We start from the raw sequence: 17,955 nt of genomic DNA, 5'->3' as shown, positions 1-17,955 counted from the left end.
CACCTCAGGTTGCTTCCCTCAGCTAATTACTGCGGGGAGATACGGTGGCTGTAAGCTGAAGGGCTCGGCGCTGATGGGGGGCTGCTTTGCGGAGCAGCTGGGGTTCTGCTAATAAGCTCGCAGCAGCCGACCACGGGGTCACGGAGCACAGCCAGCTCCTATGGCCGGGATGACGATGTGGTTTGATTGACGTGACCTCGGGTGGGGCTCGATGCAAGATTGGTTCACCCTGGACCAAAACACCTGCAACTCACAAAGAGACTGTGAGAGAGTGTGCTTGGGTTTTTGTAGTGCTGCCCCACGTCTTTCTTGCAACACAAGAGGCAAACTGGAGGATGCGACCACGGCGCAAGCGGTTGGCTGCAGCAAGTTGGGTTGGTCTGAAAGGAGAGGAGGGGTCAAGGAGTCAAGGGCCTGAAAAGATAATTGAGGGAGTGATTCTATTCGCCAACTAGAGCCAGCAGGGGAGTTGCACTAGCTGTCGAATAGAACCCAGCTTCTCTGTTCTTCCCTCACAATCTGTCGCCGTCTTCTCGCTCCTGGTTGGTTTCCCTCTTACAACCTCTCAGTCTCAGCTTTAGCAGGGGGGATGTACTCCCGGCTCAGGCGTCGCTTGGAGGTGGCGGAGCTGGTGTAAGCGGGAATCTGCCAACAGGGTGTGCTGTGCAGTATGCAGGAAAACAAGACACTGAGGTCGGAGTAATCAAGGAGTAAACAACGGAACCAGGTATTTCCAGGTTGTCAAAATGAAGAAGATAATGAAATATGGCTTGGGGCTGGGGCGAGGATGGATCTCGATAAAGGTGTGGCGGCGAAGGATCGCGATGCGATACGGTGGACGCGGTAGGTGCGGTCGGGGGCGTCGGGGTTCGGGGGAGGGACAGGCCAGCCGGCACTGGGCAAACGGTAGGCGGCGGAAGATGGAGGGAATGCCGGCCGTTTATATGCGCGGCGCGGGGCACTCCTTCTGACACACGCCCCAAAGGCATAACTCATGCCCAAGAGCCCCAAGACCAAGCCAAGGAGAAGGAGGGGTGGGAGAGTTGTTTACGGGGCATTGGGCACCATCCCGATTGGGAAAGCGCACTGTGCATCGTTTGTCGTCATTCTGTTAGCTAAGTTACCACCTTTGGGTTTCCACCCGGTCCAGTCCGGTTCTCAAGCTTATAGCCATAAGTACATGCTATTCTTCAGCATGCCTAGATATAAAGCTAGCATAAAGCTCATCTCGTTAGGTTCCTCGCTTGCCTCGGAATTGTTACAAGTTCCGGCCATCATCGCAGATACAACCGTCAGCTTTGTTTACCTGTCGTAGGTACCTATGAACCCGCCTACTGCCTCCTCCAGGGTAGTACCGCTGCTAATCGATCGCCCGGTACGCGACCCGTAGCTGCGCGCGTTGGTGGGGCCTTTTTATTTTCGTGTCGCAAACATTCATCCATTCCTCCTCGTGCAACTCCCGAGCTGAATCATCGTCGTCTGGATCACACAGAAAAGGCCTCACGCAAGGGATGGATACGTGCATCGGATAGATCACTCAGGCATGAGCTGGATGCCTTGCTGCAAGTCATCCCCAGCCCCAGGCTCCTCCCTCAGCCGTTATCGTTGATTCAACCCCGAGCTGGTGCCTGACCAGCGTCGGCCCTGATATTCTCGTTGCCTCGGCTGCCTTCTGCCTGTGACCACCACCCCTGGCCACTCGTTGCGACATGCGAACCACTGCAGGCGGGCGGCTAATTATTGACGGTTGGATGCCTGTCGGAGGCTGAAACCCTCATCAATCCATTTCACACAGCCCGAACACCGACTTTCATAACCACGACTGCAGTCTAAGCGCTCGGAACCGCTGGATATAAATCAAGCGCTGATTTCAATATTCAAAATGAGTACGATACCTTACCACCATCTCCACCATCCCCACTGCCTATGATGATACAAATTGAGCATTCATTTCGGAGCAGGCCTGGTGAGGACGAAGCCGAGTTTAAAACATTTGGTTCCTGAATCACCGCTTTATGGGCCTTGTCTATGATTTTTTACTTGATCTAATCTGATTCTCACGCCTTCCCTCTTTTCGTCCCGTCAGCCTCCAGTGTTCGTCTTCTGATCTCATTCACAGCGGCTTTTAGCCCTTGCAACCTCTTCTCTTCGGTGCTTGACAGAAATAGCGACACCACGGGCCACGCATGGATCCCACCATTAAATTTCTGTCCTTCCACCTCGATCCCGATTTTGGCCTGTCGCTTGAGAAAGTCTTCGATGTCGGGTGCAAACACTTCTTCCTCACCAAAGATGACGAAGTAGCCCCGTTCCGGGCTTGCCGACCTCCAGAGTTTGTCGTCAACGCAGTTTCCCGGTGAAGCTGGCTGCTGTTGAACCATGGCCTCACCTGCATAATCGTGCGCGTATTTCCACAATGTACGCCGGTCCAAGAAGTCACTTTTGGACGCATAATGCAAATTCGACATGAGAGTTACCCACGGCGAGATTAACGTAGCCATGTGCGGGACAGCCAATGCTGGCGGTTGAGAGTCAACCATATCTCGGTGCATATGCGCGTCAGCCCCCCTTCTCTCCTGGCTGCCCGCCTGAGCACCCAATTCCAACAATAAGCTGAGGATTAATGCGCCACCGGCCGAGTCTCCAGCAACGCAAACCTTGGAGGCATCCTTGACAAACCCGAGAACGTGCTTGTAACCCTCTAACGCCTCTAGGACCTGCCTGGGGTAGACGTCATCAGGTACTAATGTGTACTCAAGCGCGAATATGGCCGGGTTGGTGAAACCGGCTTCCAAAAGTAGATGATGCCACACCATTAAAAACTCCAAGTAAAAGTAGCTCGATCCCATGGAGAAACCGCCACCTGGAGGGTGTTAGTGTGTGACCAAGACGTGACGATTGTATATTCCCCCCTCACCATGGGCATAGTAGAGAACAAAGTCAGGAGGCTTCTCAGGCCTGTGCATGATCCAGAGCCCCTTGGTTCGTATACTTCCCTACAGACAGTCAGGCATCAAATCTTCTCCTACGTTATGGTTGGTATCTCATACGTTTCCGACGGCATATTCCTGCCAACACGTGGGGGATTTCAAGTACCCATGGCGGAGCATTCGCCAACGGAGGAAGGCGAGTGAGACGAACTTTGAAAAGAAGCTCCTGGACACGCGAGCCGGGATAGACTTGAATGCGTACCGCACACAGCGGATGACAACGTCCTCGAAAAGCGTGGAACCTTGGATAAATGCGGCCTGTTGGCTCACGTGCGTAAAGTAACGCTCCAGGACAAGCTGATAGGGGAGCTTGAGCACTGTTTGACATGTGAGCATGAGAATCATGTGGCATCCGTCGGAGGTAGACGAAGCGAGGGGGGGTCAGGAACCACGAACAGAGAAACGGCAGGGCCTTTACGGCGACGACAAAAGTTTGGATGACCCCAACGTCCCAGAAAAGCTGCGGCAGGAGGAATACGCAGAAAACAAGGCAGTCGATGAGACTGATGGGGCCGAGGATCATGGTGGGATGTAGTGAGCCAGGTGAGACTGAGGGGCAATATGGCTCAATGCGCCCGCTGGAGGGTGGGTGACTGGTTCCCTTTGAGTGGACTTTGAAGTCGAATAGTTTGAGGGACCGAGAGGAGAAAAAAGATGAATGAGAGGGCCTGGAGAAACCGAGGTCGCCGCAATTGGACCCCCCGGTTGTTGACGCGACGGAGAGGATGGAGGGGCCGGTATCGTAGGTAGGTACCTATTGAGGTAGTACGAGGGTTATCTCGACACAACTCAACTCGGCCACCAGGGCGTATCAAGCGGCTACATTCATCAATACCACGATATCTCTGAATGCTGAATCGTGGGATCATTGACGTAACTGAAACTATGGAATAGCCCTGCCTAGCGAGAGGAGGTCGCACTTGGCGTTCGGTAGCTGACATAAGCTAGATCTACCTTACACCGCATCGACAGTGTGGCATTGCAACTGCCCGTCTGAACTCTCTCACAAGTCTGCAGACGGGAGCGTACCTGAACTTGGAATAACTCGCCTGTTCATGCAAAAGGGACCTCTTATTTGAGTGACAAAGGTCATTTGCTCTCAACTTCAACTTGTCTTCAATCACCCATAATCTCCACGATTTCATTGAACCCACCACCCCATTTGCTTGCCACATCATCACAAGCAACTGTCCGGCATCATGGGTGAAGTGCCACAGGAGGACTCGCCGTTTCCGCTGACCGAGGTGGACAAGTTTGTACTGTCGCAGACAGATGAGGAGTTCCATCTGCACGATTGGGAAGATCTCAAGGATATCATTTGTAAGGGATTGAAGCATCCGGCATATCATGAACACGTCGTTGGCTTGCTGTATAGTTTTACATGTGCCATACTAACATTATGGACAGTAAAGAACAACCTGCAGGTACTCAAGCGCAAGCCATCTGACTTACGCCGATACATGCAATGGACTTCGGAAACCAAAGCCAAATATGGCTCAATGACACAATTCCTCCTCGTCAATCGGTTACCCGACGCTTGGGGTGCCCCCCCCTTCACTCCGGCATCCACCATCCCATTTGAGGACCCCTCCGACTATAGCATATTGATTAATGACTGGCCGTATGGACTTGACCCAGAGATCCGGCACATTGTTGTGTGGTTGCGCACTAGCATTGCAACTGATGCCGACACCGGAGACATGACACCGGAGAGTAGGGCTGTGTGCGAGGCCTTTATCAAGAGGCAGTTCGTCGATAAACTTGGACGAGGAGGGGAGGATCGGGTTGTCTGGTTCAAGAATTGGGTAGCCCTGCAGAGTGTGCGCGCCCTGGAGCATATTCATGTGTTGGTGCGCAATGTCGATGACGACACCTTGAAGGAATGGACGGGAGAGCAACCTCAGCAGAACACTTAGAAGTCGACCGCAGCCAGATGGTCAAGTAATTGACAACCATAGAGCCTATGAATAGAAGATAAATCGACTAGGCGTTTCGTCTGGACCTGCGATTTCCCTGAGGCATAGCATCACCAGCGCCAGTACCTTGAAACTCGGCCATCTTCTGCTTGCCCATGCCGAGCAGTCCGCCGCCTAGATACACGCCGTAGGCGGGGACGGCGACCCAGAGCAGCCAGCCCCAGTTGCCGAAGAGGACGGCGAGAATGGCAGATGCCCAGGTGACCCAGATGACGTCGAACATGTACTCAGTCAAGCCGGCGGCGGCGAGGTCCTCGCCAGCGGAGCGAAGCGCCTTGGTGGCCGGGTCATACTTGGGGCGACCCGAGACCTCCAGGATATACTGGCAGATGAGAGCCGGGGCGGAGAGTAGGCCGTAGAGCCAGAGGGAGCGGGGGCGGAAGAGAAAGTGGGCGAGGAGGAAGAGGCCATTGACGATGAGGGAGCCAATGTGGAGGCTATTCAGCGAGGCCGCGTTGGACTTGGCACGATCCTTCTTCGCCTTTTGAGCCATTGTGACTTGTGTGTAAGGGCAGGAGTGGCTCCGAGATATAAGGCGATGTAGATGATGATGGCCACGAGCTGGGCGATGTCGTGGGACAGTGGCGGGTATGTGTGAGGCTGGGAGTGAGGTTGTCGTTGTGAACAGCGAGGCCAGAGTGTGACGTGCGGATTATCAAGGCGAACACATGGTAGTTAGGGTGTGGCGCCACTAACTCCAGAGACAGAACCTTCCAGTGGAGTGTCCAGTGGAGTGTGGGACGGATATTAGTGGGCGGGACACTGAACACAGTGAGGTCGGGTGGCTGGTGGGCGCCGGCGGCTGGAGGGTTGGCGGTACTGCAGTGTCCGGAGTGACGACTTCGTGCATGAAGGAAATATTGTAGATTTTCCTCGGAAATCTTGGTAGACACTCCAAACCAGGGCCAATGAGTGTAACAAGACATTTTTGAAAGGCAATCTGAGTTGCGTTTACAATGTACCATCACACCACCCGGGCTGCTACAGTCCCTAGGACCGGTGGACGTCCGAAAGATACCTCTTTGGGCTGGGGATCTAGCGCAGGTACAGAGGTATCCCCAGCACACACTGCTGCAGAGCGTCTCTGTTGCTAGGCAAACGCTCCCTGGCGCGCCTCATCCAATCAAGGCAACAGAACCACAACAACTCCGGGCTGCGCGCCTGGCCGCCACCACCACGACCACTACCACCGCATCCGCATCCGCCGCAACTCTGGACATTCACACCCAACATTCACGCTGTTCACGCCCTTCACGCCCGCCGAACAGCATCCCTCCAGCCTCCTCTGTGGCTCTGCTGCTGTCGCCGCGCCAGACCATGTCCCGCCTCTCGCACACTCGGTCTTGCTGGTAGTCGAGTTGTCTTCCTTTCTCGCCGCTCCATCCATGTCCATTGCTCGTCTGGACCCACCGTTCTGTTCTTGTTCACGACTACCCTGCGAGCCGCCGACGCCTTCACGCCTCGTCGTGTCTGCCTCCTTGCTTTGTTCTCACGGGGCTGCACGTCCTCGGCGCTTCCATCAGGGTCACTGGGACTGCCTTTGACTCGTTTCCACTAATTTCTAATCCTGCTGGTGGTGTTGGCGACGACGACTGACTACAACCGCCGCCTGAGGGTCTTTGTTTTCTTTCGATTTCGAGTCCCCGCCACGCGCACGACCAACGACGACACGACAACAACCCATTACGCCGTCGACAGACCGATAGCGGCGGTATCCCAAGTCGATTAGGCTACCATTGATCCGTCCTTCCTTTCTTCGCGACTGTCTCATGGCCTGGACACGTCGCTAGCCTCTCTCAGCGCCATCACTTCAATTCCCTTCACCTCTCCTGGACAGCAACATCCAGCATGGCACCGACCCCAACGGCCATCAGTGGCCTCCTGCGACAGGCGATCCACTACCATCTCGACAACTCCTCGTACGAAAACGCCCTCTTCTTTGCCGAGCGGCTGACCGCCCAGGACCCCAAGTCCAGCGAACCCCCTTACCTGTATGCGCTATGCCACCTGCGCCTCGGCGATTATCGATCGGCCTACGATGTCAGTAAACCCATGGGCTATCGTGGCGTCCATCTGGGATGCGCGTGGGTGTTTGCGCAGGCCTGCATGGCCTTGGAGCGGTACAAGGACGGCATCACGGCTTTAGAAAAGTCGCGAGGACTGTGGTCATCCAAGACAAACATGGGCAAGCATAGCGCAACCTCTCGTGCCGGTCTGCCCGATGCATCTGCTGTGTTGTGCCTGCTGGGGAAGCTGCAAAGAGTCTACGACGACAAGAAGAAGGCTATTAGCTGTTTCGAAGAGGCCTTGAAGCTGAACCCGCTCATGTGGGATGCGTTCACGGCACTTTGTGACATGGGCGTCGCCGTCCGAGTGCCCAACATCTTCAAGGTCGGCGACTCACTCTTGCAGAGCTTTGACCTGGACTCTAGTTTAGTCTCCGAGTCGAGAGAAGGCTCATCATCGAACTCCCTAGACGCTCCCCTGAAGAGGTCGCAGCGACAGGCCGTTACGGACTTGGGAAACGACCCCTTTAACATGAATGTCTCTCCCACTATCCACGAGTTGACAAATGGCGACACATTTACCGAAAATGGAGAGAGCGAGTTTATGACGAAAATTCAAGCAGCTAGGTTACGGCTTGCAGCTTCGACGAACAGCCTCCCTGGCTCGGATGGCATGGAGACTCCTCCTGGACCATCAACAGATGTGCCGACAACTCGTGCTGCAAATCCAAACGAACCTCCCCATGCGCCGCCTCGCAGAGTACGGAACGCTCAAGTCCTGGACCAAGGCCAGGAGGCACCGCCGCGGATGAACTATCGGCTAGGATCGAAGCGATCGACCAGGGCCCAAGAGAAGGGACACGACCAGGGGTCAGATCCCATGATGACGGATCCTCCAAATCCTTCCGTGGGTACTCTGCGTTCGGCCATTCCCCCAGTGGAACGGAAACGCACAGTATCAGGACACCCAGTGCCGCGCTCAGTCAACTCCGAAGAACCTGGGACCAGACGGAGTGCAAGGCTTAACATGTTCAGGCCATCTACAAAGGCCAATTCAGGGGCCGCAGCCGTTGGAGTCTCGGCAGGGCGAGAATTAAAGAAGGCTAGGCCCCAAATCTCTCGACTGGTCCGACCCGGCTCTAGTGGATCCAACGTTGGACGTGTTGTCAGTGGAAACCGTAAGCCGTTGGAAGAAGCTCACGCCGACGTGGACCATGGGGAGACGTCGAGGGTCAAGGAACTCCCCCCTCAGCCTGTCGTGCCGAGGACGGCAGAGTTAGACACTGCTAAGCTGGAGGAGGCTTTGAAGTGGATTCTCGACCTTACGAAGAAGCTCGCGAACGGATATTACTCCTTCTCACAGTTTCAATGTCAGGAAAGCCTGCAAACCTTCATGTCGCTCCCTCTGGCTCATCAAAATACCCCGTGGGTGTTGGCACAAATGGGCCGAGCACACTATGAACAAGCATCGTATGCGGAAGCGGAAAAGTTCTTTAGAAAGATGCGGGTGCAAGCCCCGTCCCGCCTGGAAGACATGGAGGTGTACTCGACGATTCTGTGGCATCTAAAACGGGAGACCGACCTTTCGTTCCTGGCACACGAGCTTGTTGACTCTGCTTGGCACTCTCCACAAGCCTGGTGCGCCCTGGGCAATGCTTGGTCGTTGGCCCGCGATCACGAGCAAGCCCTACGATGCTTCAAGAGGGCGACACAGCTGGACCCCAAGTTTGCCTACGCATTCACCTTACAAGGACACGAGCATTTCACCAATGAAGAATATGAAAAGGCTCTCACCGCGTATCGACAAGCGATATCAGCTGATAGACGCCACTACAATGCCTACTATGGCATTGGAAGGGTCCAAGAGCGCCTGGGCGCCTATGACAAGGCGTACACGCACTTCCATGCTGCTCAGAGCATCAACCCCAACAACACCGTGCTGATCTGTTGCATCGGAACGGTCCTGGAGCAACAGAAGCAAATCATGCCAGCGCTGCAGGCCTTCAGCAAAGCCGTTGAGCTAGCGCCGCGGTCCCGCGAAGCGCGGTACAAAAAGGCTCGGGCCCTGCTTGCCGTGGGTCAATTAGAAGCCGCACAAAAGGAGTTGATAGTCTTGAGGGACTTGGCACCTGACGAGGTGACAGTACACTTCCTGCTCGGCAAATTGTATAGGAGCATGGGCGAGAAGCAGCTTTCAGTGCGGCACTTTACCATCGCTCTTGCTCTAGATCCAAAGGTAAGCTTGAAATGCCACTGATTTATATGTTTTGTAGTGTCGTACTGACTGAGATGCGATAGGCGAGCCAGCTGATCAAGGAGGCGATTGAGAGTTTTGAAGATGATGTGGCGATGGATGACGGTATGATATCATGAGTATCGAGGTTTTAATGGGTAGCCTCGGACCGTTTGATAAGTTATTTTTTTGGGATGAAAACAGCCCCTGAAGTAAATCGTAAGATTTGGGGGCTTGCGCCGTCGAGGTTGTTGGGGGCATATCCACGTCCTAGTTCCATTATTATATGGGATGATTCGGAGGTCGGCGGATGGACGGAGAGCTGGAGGCGGCGCAACGTGAACGTGATGGCATGAGATCATGTGGCATGGCATCGGCGTTTTTCGGCATGACCGGGCTGCTTTTGGCGGCTTGGACTCTGGGAGGTAAATGGAACTGCGGGCTTCTTGTGTATAGGTACCGAAGCATGCGTTGCAGCAACTTGTATATTAAGTATGGCGGCGGTTGGAGAGGGGCAGGATAACAGGGAGGGTTTTGGGGCACGGAACTGAAGACAGGGTACCTAGATAACGAAGAGCCGGTGGAGCTGATGGGATTTGAAGTCGTGTTGGTGTGTTGTGCTCGTTGGTGACAATTTATGTGCTGTTGAGTTGGTGAGAGAGGGGAGTGGATGAGGGGGGAGGAGAGGATGTGAATGAATGTAAATGAGTGTAAATAAATGTCGGAGTGAATCAATGTGATAATGGGGCATTGTTGTTTACGTGAATGCTACCCTATTGACCAGCTTCCTAGATTCCGTAGATTACAATTTATGCGCATGATGAAGGCTGCCTGGAGTTTGGACATGCACTAGGGATTGTGGTGTGGATGGTGACGTGACTGAGGAGATGGATGATTGACGTTGAGTCACCTTCTCCCCCAACAGAGGAAAACAGATAAACCAAAGCCAACCAGGCCATCTGAATTACTCGATAAGGCGCATAGGTGATACTTGTTACCCCCTGGTTGGGATGGGCTGTTTGGCAATTGAGTGGTGAGGAGGTGTGGTGTGTGGACTGGATTTTGGTGCGCTACTTGGTGACATGTGGTACCAAAACATGCCCAACAACTGGCAGTCAACAACATACTTACAGCTTAATTCAGCATGAATATTTGGAGGCAACATGTGGCATAGGTTCTATCGTATTGGAGATTCCTCGACATAGGCCGACAGGAGAATGCGCAAGATCCGGAGACGAATCTCTACAGTCCAAACACAGCGTCTTCAACTCTCCGCACCTTTCTCGGCATTGCCATGGAATGCAAGCAACGGACTGGCACATGATGCATAATGCATAAAGTCGGTCAGTCACCTGACGCTGGTTCCTGAACCCAAGGTAAAACCAGCTTGCCAGCCTCCCGAGAACAACAAAGCTAGGACGGTAATTAGCAGCCAATGACAAAACAGCCTGGCGCTTAGAATCAGCAGGGGCCATTTTCCCCAGGTCCACTGCAACACAGCGCACCACAGCGCTGCAGCGCCGCAAACCACCCCTCCGTCAGCCATCAGCTGTCCCAAACCGGTATAGCGGCGCTCCGATTTTCGAATTTTTGGCCGCCTAATTGCGCCTTTACGCTTTGGGAGTTACTGATCCCGCTGGCCTGGGTTTACTGATTGCGAGCACTTATTTATTTCTCGCCCGTCGCGCCCCCCGCAACAGCGATTTCCCCTTTTCCCTTTCCCCTCCCACTCCAGTGCATCATAACAACTCCCAAACGCGTCTCTATCCACACGTCATCGCAACAACGCGATACATCTACTTGATTTCATCAAACCTTTAATACATCCATCAACATGACTGGACGTAAGTACCATTCCGATATTGGTATCACGCTGTCGCGTCCCGGCTACGCGTCTATCATCGCTTGGTGATGGCGAGGTAGCCGCAGAGGCGCGGTGCTTTGATACAATACAAAGCAACTCCATCCTCAACAACCACCGATGCTAACCATCCTCAACAGGCGGCAAGGGCGGAAAGGGTCTCGGCAAGGGTGGTGCCAAGCGTCACCGCAAGATTCTTCGTGACAACATTCAGGGTATTACCAAACCCGCTATCCGACGTCTCGCTCGTCGTGGCGGTGTCAAGCGTATTTCTGCCAGTGAGTTATCCTTTCTCCTCATCATCACCAACAGTAGCTAATCCTTCCTTCAGTGATCTACGAGGAGACCCGTGGTGTTCTCAAGACCTTCCTCGAGGGTGTCATTCGCGACGCCGTCACCTACACCGAGCACGCCAAGCGCAAGACGGTGACTTCGCTCGACGTTGTCTACGCCCTCAAGCGACAGGGCCGCACCCTCTACGGTTTCGGTGGTTAAGCGCTCTCTTTCTGCGCTCCTGTGTTGGGGTGGTTGGCTGTTGAGGATTGCACACACACATGGCAGGGAAAGGATGTATTTGATTACGGCGTTGGGGGAACCGGTCACGATATTACTAGGCGTCATGGCAGACGACCTGTCGAAATGAATACCACATTGCTTTGCACGATGACTTCTTTGTTCCTTGACTTGACACCTTGTACATGCTTGAATCGTGGGGGTCATCTGCACGGCATGTTGACTCATTGGGCACGTCGGTACGAGAGGTTGGAAGCTTGATTAAATTACGCAGTAGATCGTTGTCTTGGTATCATAACAGTTGAATCACAAATACTTCCTCCCCGCCGCTGCTACCCTCGTCCGGAATATGGGACTCTTGACTTCCATGTTGGCCTTATAGAAAGGGCTCATGATGGCCTTGACCCAGTTCTCATACACTTCGGTGAAGAACATCTTGATGGCCTCCTCGGTCGCTGGGCTCGTGGGGTTGGCGCCAATGGCCGTCGATGACCGCGACGAGCCACCAGACGTCGGGACGATGGGCTGGTGTAGTAGGAGGAACTTGACGTTGCCCGCGGTGACGAAGCAGGAGATGTAGTTGTTGAAGAATTTGTCGATGCACTTGAGATACCTGTTTGCACAGAGGGGAAGAGAATTAGCAGTCCGTAATCGCCCTTTTGCTGTCCCGCGCTCCTGTCTATATCTCTGGGGTTGGCTGGTATAGTATAGGATGCACTGCCTTCCCGTCGCTCCAGCCGCTGAAAGCCGACTTGCGCTGGGACAAGATGGAATCGCAAGGGTGACTCACATCTGGCCATGTGACCACTGGACTTCCTCCGCGATATCCAAGCTCGAGTGCAGGATGAACTGGTTCAGGTGCCGCACCTGGTCGGTGAAGCGCGACTGGCCGTCGCCGCCTTGTTTCGAGGTGCCGAACTCATATTCGAAGAGGGGGTTGTCCTGGCTGCCGACAATGGCAAAGTAGTAGCTCATCGTGCTGCGCTCCGCATCGGCCGCCGTCTTCAGGCTGGGCGGTCTCTTGTCGTGGTGATGTTGGTGATGGCGACGTCCATTCGTCTGCGCTTGCGGATGTGCTGCAGTAGCTGTCAGCCACTGTACGTGTACCTCTTCAGCGGACACTCCCCCACTAAAACCCCACGGACCGGGCCACACAATATTCCGCTCCACCCCCAGGAGCCGGCAAGCGTGGTGGCAGCGCGGCTCTCAATGGCCCAGCTCAGCCGACTGTAGTGGAAAAAGTTGGACGTTACGTTCCATTCGACAATCCCGCAAACCTCACCGAACCCGCACCCGACCACCCACCATGTTCGGCCCCTTCCGCTTCACGAACCCGTTGTCGGGCGGTCTCCTATGGAAGATCCCCTGGAGGATGTCCAAGTTCCAGAAGCGCCGCCACCGCATGCGCCTCCGCGCCGTCGACAACGTCGTCGCGACCGTCGACGCCGCCCTGGCCAAGAACGGCCAGACCCTCGAGGCCCTCGAGCGATGGAAGGCCGAGATGCCCACGGAGGCTGAGATGCTACCCAAGGACAAGTACACCATGTTCGACAGGAATGCCAAGCGTTACCGCAAGGGCATCCATAGTACGTTGAGCTTCTGGAGTTGGGGTGTCATGGCAGGTATCATTGTGGAGTGCTGACCTTTGGAACAGAATTGCCTAAGTGGACGAGAGTTTCGCAGCGAGTCAACCCCCCTGGTTACTAATATGGATGAAAACGGGCTGAACGAAACACCTGCGGGTTGCGAATCGAATGGGAATTGGGCGAACAATGCACATCTCTTGCGGTGGGATTGCTGGCGGATCGGGATCCCGTATGGTTCCATGTACAACACCTTGTTTCGACTACGGAGCACAAAATCTCACGACACACGCTGCCGAAATACCGCGGCATGAAGGCATGGATGGTGGCCCCATGCGCAGTGCGGGAATAGACCAGGACGCTTATGAAATGGCTGATGTGGACGAGGTCAGTGAAGGATCAAATACAAGAACATCTAGACCATATAGCCTTGGCACTACCAAAATGACAAGCAACTTTTTTTCTTCAAGGGTATCAAGTCTCATAAACACCCCCAGTTGTAAACTCCCTTTACCTGGGCTTGCTCTCCGCCTCCTCGTAGTTCCTCGTCGGCTCGTCCTGGATCGCCCTGCCCACTCCGCCACGGCCCTCGTCAAAGTCTTCGCGGTACTCATCGCGGACCTGGCCGCCGGACTTGCCGCGACCGTACTGACGGCCCTCCTCGAAGCCTGGGTCAAGATCGGTACGGATGACGCGCTCGTCGAGCTTGGTGCCACCAATGTACTTCATGCAGTCGAGGGCGTCCTGGTGGGTGTAGTATTCCACGAAGCAGAAGCCACAGGGCGTCTTGTTGAACCGGTCGAGGCCCATGATGAGGCGCTTGATCTCGCCGCACTTGGAGAAGAGCTCGTAGACCTGCTCTTCGGTGGTGTAGAAGGACCTGCGAGGTGCGATTAGTTTGCTATCTTGTGGGGCATCGTGAAGAGAACGCACAGGTTGCCGACGTAGAGGGTGGTCGCATGTGCTAAAGGGTCGACAGGAGGCTCTGCGGGGGCGTCGTGCTCCTCATCGTCGCGATCGCGTCTTCGCTTGTTCTAAGAGGGCGTGAGTGCTTGCGCAATGGGCGAGGAAAAGGATAGGTGCATACGCGGCTCTGGTAGTAGGCGCTGGGCCTGTCGAGGCGCTCGACGGTGCTTCGGACGGCGGGTCTCATCGTGGAAGGAGCTGTTGTGGCTGGAACTGGTAACAAAATTTGAGGATCAAGAAAGGCTCTCCGTATATAGAGAATGGGGGATGGGGCGGCACGGATTGGGCGCAGAAGCGGTCGGTGAGGAATGGCGCTGAGCTTGAGGTTCGTTGTGTTGACGGCGACGAGGCTGGCCTAGAGCTTGACGATCCAGTGGGTCCAGGCGCTCATGCGGCTGCTAAGGCTTTGGTGACGGGGATTTAGGTGGCACCTGGTACCTGCCGCTGGGCCACAGGCGCCTACAGGGGGCTGCCTTGGCGCTAGCAGCGACGACACTTTTCCGTGCCAACCTCCCAAAGTTTCCGTCAGCCTCGTCTAAACAGCTTTCACACCTAACAAAGCATCACCAAGCATCACCCGACTTTGCGCACGCCGCTTTTCGCCCCAGCAGCTTTTCGCTCCGGCAAACATCTACCGTACCGCCCGAAGCCCCCGGGAGCTACATCGCAATCGCGGCCGGCGCCCCTACCACATCTTGAGCTGTCTCTGCTCTCCCAGAGACTTCTCTCGCCATGCCGAAGGTCAAGAGCTATTCTGCGCCTTGGCTGTCCAGCAATGCTCCCGGCCACGGTCTTTTCGAGCCCAACCCCGAGACGAGCCGGTCGCGCACCGTCGAGACTGCATATGCATCCAAGAAGAAGCCCGTCGCGGGCCCGCGCCGTACGATTGCCCGTCGCGGCACCGAAGTCTTTGTTGCCGTTGGGCGCGAGATCCGCTGGGGAGACCTGGCGTATTTGAAGGATGGCTGGGCGAACCGGCACGCAAAGGGAAAGACTGGACAGGGAACTCGCATCAAGCGCGAGGATTCTTCGCATTCAGACGTGGATGCTGCCCTGGAGTCGGCAGCTGGACTGAGGGTAAGTTGGACTCTGATCTGCGTTAAACATGGTGAAACTCACCAGACAATAGACCATCAAAACCCCCGTGGCCGACGACATTCGACAACTCATCATGTCTCCTAATTCAAACTACCTTGCGATTCTCACAACCCACACGGTGCATATCTGTGTTCTACCGGATCCCTCGCATTTGACGAGTGAGGACGGGGGCCCTCTCAAGCCGAAGATGTTTACTTTGGGACCAACCACTCATGTCACTTCTCGATCTCCCATCATGTCCGCCATGTGGCACCCGCTGGGAGTCAACGGCTCCTGCATTGTCACCGTCACCGCCGAGGCCGTCGTGCGAGTCTGGGAACTCTCTTCCACCGACCGGTGGTCGTTCGATTCGCCTACTACTTCGGTTGACCTGAAGAAGCTTGTAGATGGCACGACGCTCGACCAAGATTTCTCTGCGTCAACATCAGCTACCAACAAGGCATTCTCACCTGATTCATTCGAGATGGAGGTTGCTGCAGCCAGCTTCGCTACCAAGGGCGCTGGCGGATGGAACCCAATGACTCTGTGGGTGGCCATGCGAGAGGGCGACGTTTACGCACTATGCCCACTGTTGCCTCAGAAATGGGCGCCGCCGCCGACTTTGATCCCGTCGCTCTCGGTGTCGATTGTCACCACGGTTGCCAGCATTGAGGACGACCCTGAGATCGGAGAGCAGGAGAAACTGCTCGCCCAGCAGCAACTGGAATGGATGGGCGAGCTTGACTCCCAAGAGCCGCAGATTGTTGACGGCCGCCTCGGAGACCCGATCATTGAGATTTACACCCGACCATCTCGCCCGGGTGTTATTCCTCGCCTGCAAGGTCCTTTTGAGCTGCAGTCGGACCCTGACACTGGCGATGAGTTGGACACCTCCATCACTGACATCATGGTTATTGGAAAGAAGACGGAAACCGAGGAGCTCATGATGGGCGAGGACGAAGAAGACCTAGATATGGACGATGGCGACCAGGAAGGGCTGTCTCTTGCAGTAGTTTGCCTGCTTTCGACGAGCGGTCAAGTTCGTGTTTACTTGGACCTCGAGGGCGTGCAAGCTCAGTGGTTGCCACCCAAGAACAAATCCAAGCTCGGCCGTCTCTTGGCAGAGTCTGAGCCCCCTTCCCTCCTCTCTTTCCAGGCCATTGACACAATGAGCCCGGTCGAGATCAACGAGGAGAGTTGGCCCGTCTTCAGTGAGGACGTCATGTCTCGCTACAGCTTCTTTGTAACCCACCATGCCGCCATTACCTTCCTCTCGCTCACGTCGTGGATCTTCCGCCTCGAAAGCGAGCTTAATGGAGACTCTGAGGCTGGCACGGACTTCAGAATCGGACTCCTGGTCAACTCGCAGTCTTCGAGGGATAGGATCTACTCGCAACCAACTGCCGACGTTGCAGTTCCCTTGTCTGCGGCTAATGTAATCCGGGACCCTGACGTTGGATACTTCCTTCTATCAGCCACGCCTTACGATCCGATCGCCTTGACTTTCGAGACGCCTGAGGTTGATCTTGCCCCCATCCGACAGGAAAGCCCTGTCTATGAACGAGAAGTTAGCATGGCGCCCCTGGACTTCTACGAACCACGTCCAGTGTTCAACCCGTCTTATGCGTTTGACGAGGGATCGGCGTTGCCCACATTACTAGAGCGCCTTCGCACATCACGTCATAAGACAGTGGTCAACCAGGAAGTGAGGCTGAGCCCGCTTACCCTCCAGATCTTTACCGATGCCCACAAGGTCTTGGCAGATGAGACGCACCGGCTGGGGATGGCTGCCGCGGAGGTGTTCCGTCGCTGCGAGCTGTTGCAGTCGGAACTGAAGCAACAGGTGATGAAAGCCAACGAAGTCAAGGGTAAGATCGACACTATCAATGGAGCGCATCGGGATGGGGAGGCTGACAACGCCATGTACGATCGTCGTATTGTGACAGCGAGGGAGCGTCAAGGACAGCTTGCTCAACGCTTGGAAAACCTGCGGAAGATCGTCGGCAAGGCGACCACTCGGGACTTGAGCGCCAAGGAACGGGCGTTTGTAGAGGAGGTGCGGACACTCGAGGCCAACGTATCTGCGTCGGCATCTGAAGAGCCGGCATCATCCAAGACACAGTCGAAGCAGCTCTGGAAACGACTGGCAGATGTGAGGCGACTACAGGAGGAACTAGTGGCGGAGGTAGAGGCGCTGAAGAAGGCCGGAGATGGGGATCCTTCCCCTGCGCCATCGGCCGAGATGAGGATCCCGCAGGACATCAGGCGGGCGAAGCTGCAGCAGGTCCAAAGCTTACTCTCACGAGAGACGGCATTGGTGGAGGCGGTAACGGCGAGACTGGAACGACTTCAGACCAATTACTGAAGAAATTGTGTACGGTGGCTTTAGATATAAGATGACTGCGTGTCCTTCATTTCAGATTTACTCTCCCCCAGCCAGTCGTCCTCCAAGAGGGTGAGACCTCGCTCACCCCATCAGCCATGTTTTCTTTGGATAAGACGCATGCATGAGAATCCAAGGCTGGGAAACCTCTTATCCCGAGAAAGACTATGATCGTCGACAAAAAAGAAACGAAAGTCAAGGCGACCACCAGCGAAGCCCGAAGCCGGGTCCGGGTTTGGCGCGTTCCGTGTCGGCTGGCGCACTACTCCATAACGCGAGAAGCTATATCCGGAGCGAAACAGGTTTAAGCCAGAAGTGCCCCCGAGAGACGTCGATCCGCCGGCGCGTACGGATATGGATGACCAGG

The 17,955-nt window shown here is 55.2% G+C and overlaps 10 protein-coding genes across 10 annotated transcripts; 5 read left to right on the top strand and 5 right to left on the bottom strand.

The window, feature by feature from the left end:
* Positions 1-1,944: 1,944 nt before the first annotated feature.
* BGZ61DRAFT_453662 (Alpha/Beta hydrolase protein) lies at positions 1,945-3,072 on the bottom strand. The gene has a single exon (XM_046246104.1). It carries the CDS (start codon positions 2,847-2,849, stop codon positions 2,058-2,060), a length of 792 nt encoding a protein of 263 aa, XP_046103156.1. The 5' UTR covers positions 2,850-3,072; the 3' UTR covers positions 1,945-2,057.
* Positions 2,941-3,888, bottom strand: BGZ61DRAFT_46070 (uncharacterized protein). The gene has a single exon (XM_046247057.1). It carries the CDS (start codon positions 3,511-3,513, stop codon positions 3,031-3,033), a length of 483 nt encoding a protein of 160 aa, XP_046103155.1. The 5' UTR covers positions 3,514-3,888; the 3' UTR covers positions 2,941-3,030.
* A 301-nt stretch (positions 3,889-4,189) lies between these two features.
* BGZ61DRAFT_533475 (uncharacterized protein) lies at positions 4,190-4,906 on the top strand (the record flags this gene model as incomplete). The annotated part of the gene is made up of 2 exons (XM_046254014.1): positions 4,190-4,310; positions 4,398-4,906. The coding sequence occupies 2 exons, from the start codon at positions 4,190-4,192 to the stop codon at positions 4,904-4,906; spliced, it is 630 nt and encodes a 209-aa protein (XP_046103154.1).
* A 67-nt stretch (positions 4,907-4,973) lies between these two features.
* Positions 4,974-5,459, bottom strand: BGZ61DRAFT_533474 (DUF788 domain-containing protein; the record flags this gene model as incomplete). Its single annotated transcript, XM_046254013.1, has 1 exon — positions 4,974-5,459. The coding sequence occupies one exon, from the start codon at positions 5,457-5,459 to the stop codon at positions 4,974-4,976; it is 486 nt and encodes a 161-aa protein (XP_046103153.1).
* A 1,355-nt stretch (positions 5,460-6,814) lies between these two features.
* Positions 6,815-9,345, top strand: BGZ61DRAFT_354377 (uncharacterized protein; the record flags this gene model as incomplete). Its single annotated transcript, XM_046240606.1, has 2 exons — positions 6,815-9,208; positions 9,271-9,345. The coding sequence occupies 2 exons, from the start codon at positions 6,815-6,817 to the stop codon at positions 9,343-9,345; spliced, it is 2,469 nt and encodes an 822-aa protein (XP_046103152.1).
* Positions 9,346-11,039: 1,694 nt separating this feature from the next.
* BGZ61DRAFT_453652 (histone-fold-containing protein) lies at positions 11,040-11,856 on the top strand (the record flags this gene model as incomplete). Its single annotated transcript, XM_046246103.1, has 3 exons — positions 11,040-11,049; positions 11,207-11,344; positions 11,398-11,856. The coding sequence occupies 3 exons, from the start codon at positions 11,040-11,042 to the stop codon at positions 11,559-11,561; spliced, it is 312 nt and encodes a 103-aa protein (XP_046103151.1). The 3' UTR covers positions 11,562-11,856.
* On the bottom strand, positions 11,857-12,658 carry BGZ61DRAFT_453651 (Sedlin). The gene is made up of 2 exons (XM_046246102.1): positions 12,370-12,658; positions 11,857-12,192 (listed from the first exon to the last, which is right to left on the bottom strand). Exons 1-2 carry the CDS (start codon positions 12,552-12,554, stop codon positions 11,886-11,888), a joined length of 492 nt encoding a protein of 163 aa, XP_046103150.1. The 5' UTR covers positions 12,555-12,658; the 3' UTR covers positions 11,857-11,885.
* BGZ61DRAFT_453649 (mitochondrial 54S ribosomal protein YmL31) lies at positions 12,659-13,619 on the top strand. Its single transcript, XM_046246101.1, has 2 exons — positions 12,659-13,165; positions 13,234-13,619. The coding sequence occupies exons 1-2, from the start codon at positions 12,886-12,888 to the stop codon at positions 13,284-13,286; spliced, it is 333 nt and encodes a 110-aa protein (XP_046103149.1). The 5' UTR covers positions 12,659-12,885; the 3' UTR covers positions 13,287-13,619.
* On the bottom strand, positions 13,620-14,540 carry BGZ61DRAFT_518714 (uncharacterized protein). Its single transcript, XM_046252372.1, has 3 exons — positions 14,250-14,540; positions 14,096-14,196; positions 13,620-14,042 (listed from the first exon to the last, which is right to left on the bottom strand). The coding sequence occupies exons 1-3, from the start codon at positions 14,313-14,315 to the stop codon at positions 13,673-13,675; spliced, it is 537 nt and encodes a 178-aa protein (XP_046103148.1). The 5' UTR covers positions 14,316-14,540; the 3' UTR covers positions 13,620-13,672.
* A 320-nt stretch (positions 14,541-14,860) lies between these two features.
* Positions 14,861-17,570, top strand: BGZ61DRAFT_533469 (uncharacterized protein; the record flags this gene model as incomplete). The annotated part of the gene is made up of 2 exons (XM_046254012.1): positions 14,861-15,205; positions 15,258-17,570. The coding sequence occupies 2 exons, from the start codon at positions 14,861-14,863 to the stop codon at positions 17,568-17,570; spliced, it is 2,658 nt and encodes an 885-aa protein (XP_046103147.1).
* Positions 17,571-17,955: the final 385 nt, after the last annotated feature.

The sequence above is a fragment of the Ilyonectria robusta genome (genome assembly GCF_021365365.1).
Source record: "Ilyonectria robusta strain PMI_751 chromosome Unknown BGZ61scaffold_12, whole genome shotgun sequence".
NCBI lineage: Eukaryota > Fungi > Ascomycota > Sordariomycetes > Hypocreales > Nectriaceae > Ilyonectria > Ilyonectria robusta.
The sequence above is the reverse complement of the archived record's forward strand: the minus strand, read 5'-3'. Positions and strand labels throughout refer to the sequence as shown.

Coding starts and splice junctions, on each gene's coding strand:
- BGZ61DRAFT_453662 (XM_046246104.1), bottom strand. CDS start 2,849: ATGGGATCGAGCTACTTTTACTTGGAGTTTTTAATGGTGTGGCATCAT.
- BGZ61DRAFT_518714 (XM_046252372.1), bottom strand. CDS start 14,315: ATGAGACCCGCCGTCCGAAGCACCGTCGAGCGCCTCGACAGGCCCAGC. Junction 14,197..14,249: donor GCGCCTACTACCAGAGCCGC/GTATGCACCTAT, acceptor ACGCCCTCTTAG/AACAAGCGAAGACGCGATCG. Junction 14,043..14,095: donor ACCCTCTACGTCGGCAACCT/GTGCGTTCTCTT, acceptor CGCACCTCGCAG/GTCCTTCTACACCACCGAAG.
- BGZ61DRAFT_453651 (XM_046246102.1), bottom strand. CDS start 12,554: ATGAGCTACTACTTTGCCATTGTCGGCAGCCAGGACAACCCCCTCTTC. Junction 12,193..12,369: donor CAGTGGTCACATGGCCAGAT/GTGAGTCACCCT, acceptor CTGTGCAAACAG/GTATCTCAAGTGCATCGACA.
- BGZ61DRAFT_453649 (XM_046246101.1), top strand. CDS start 12,886: ATGTTCGGCCCCTTCCGCTTCACGAACCCGTTGTCGGGCGGTCTCCTA. Junction 13,166..13,233: donor TTACCGCAAGGGCATCCATA/GTACGTTGAGCT, acceptor CCTTTGGAACAG/AATTGCCTAAGTGGACGAGA.
- BGZ61DRAFT_46070 (XM_046247057.1), bottom strand. CDS start 3,513: ATGATCCTCGGCCCCATCAGTCTCATCGACTGCCTTGTTTTCTGCGTA.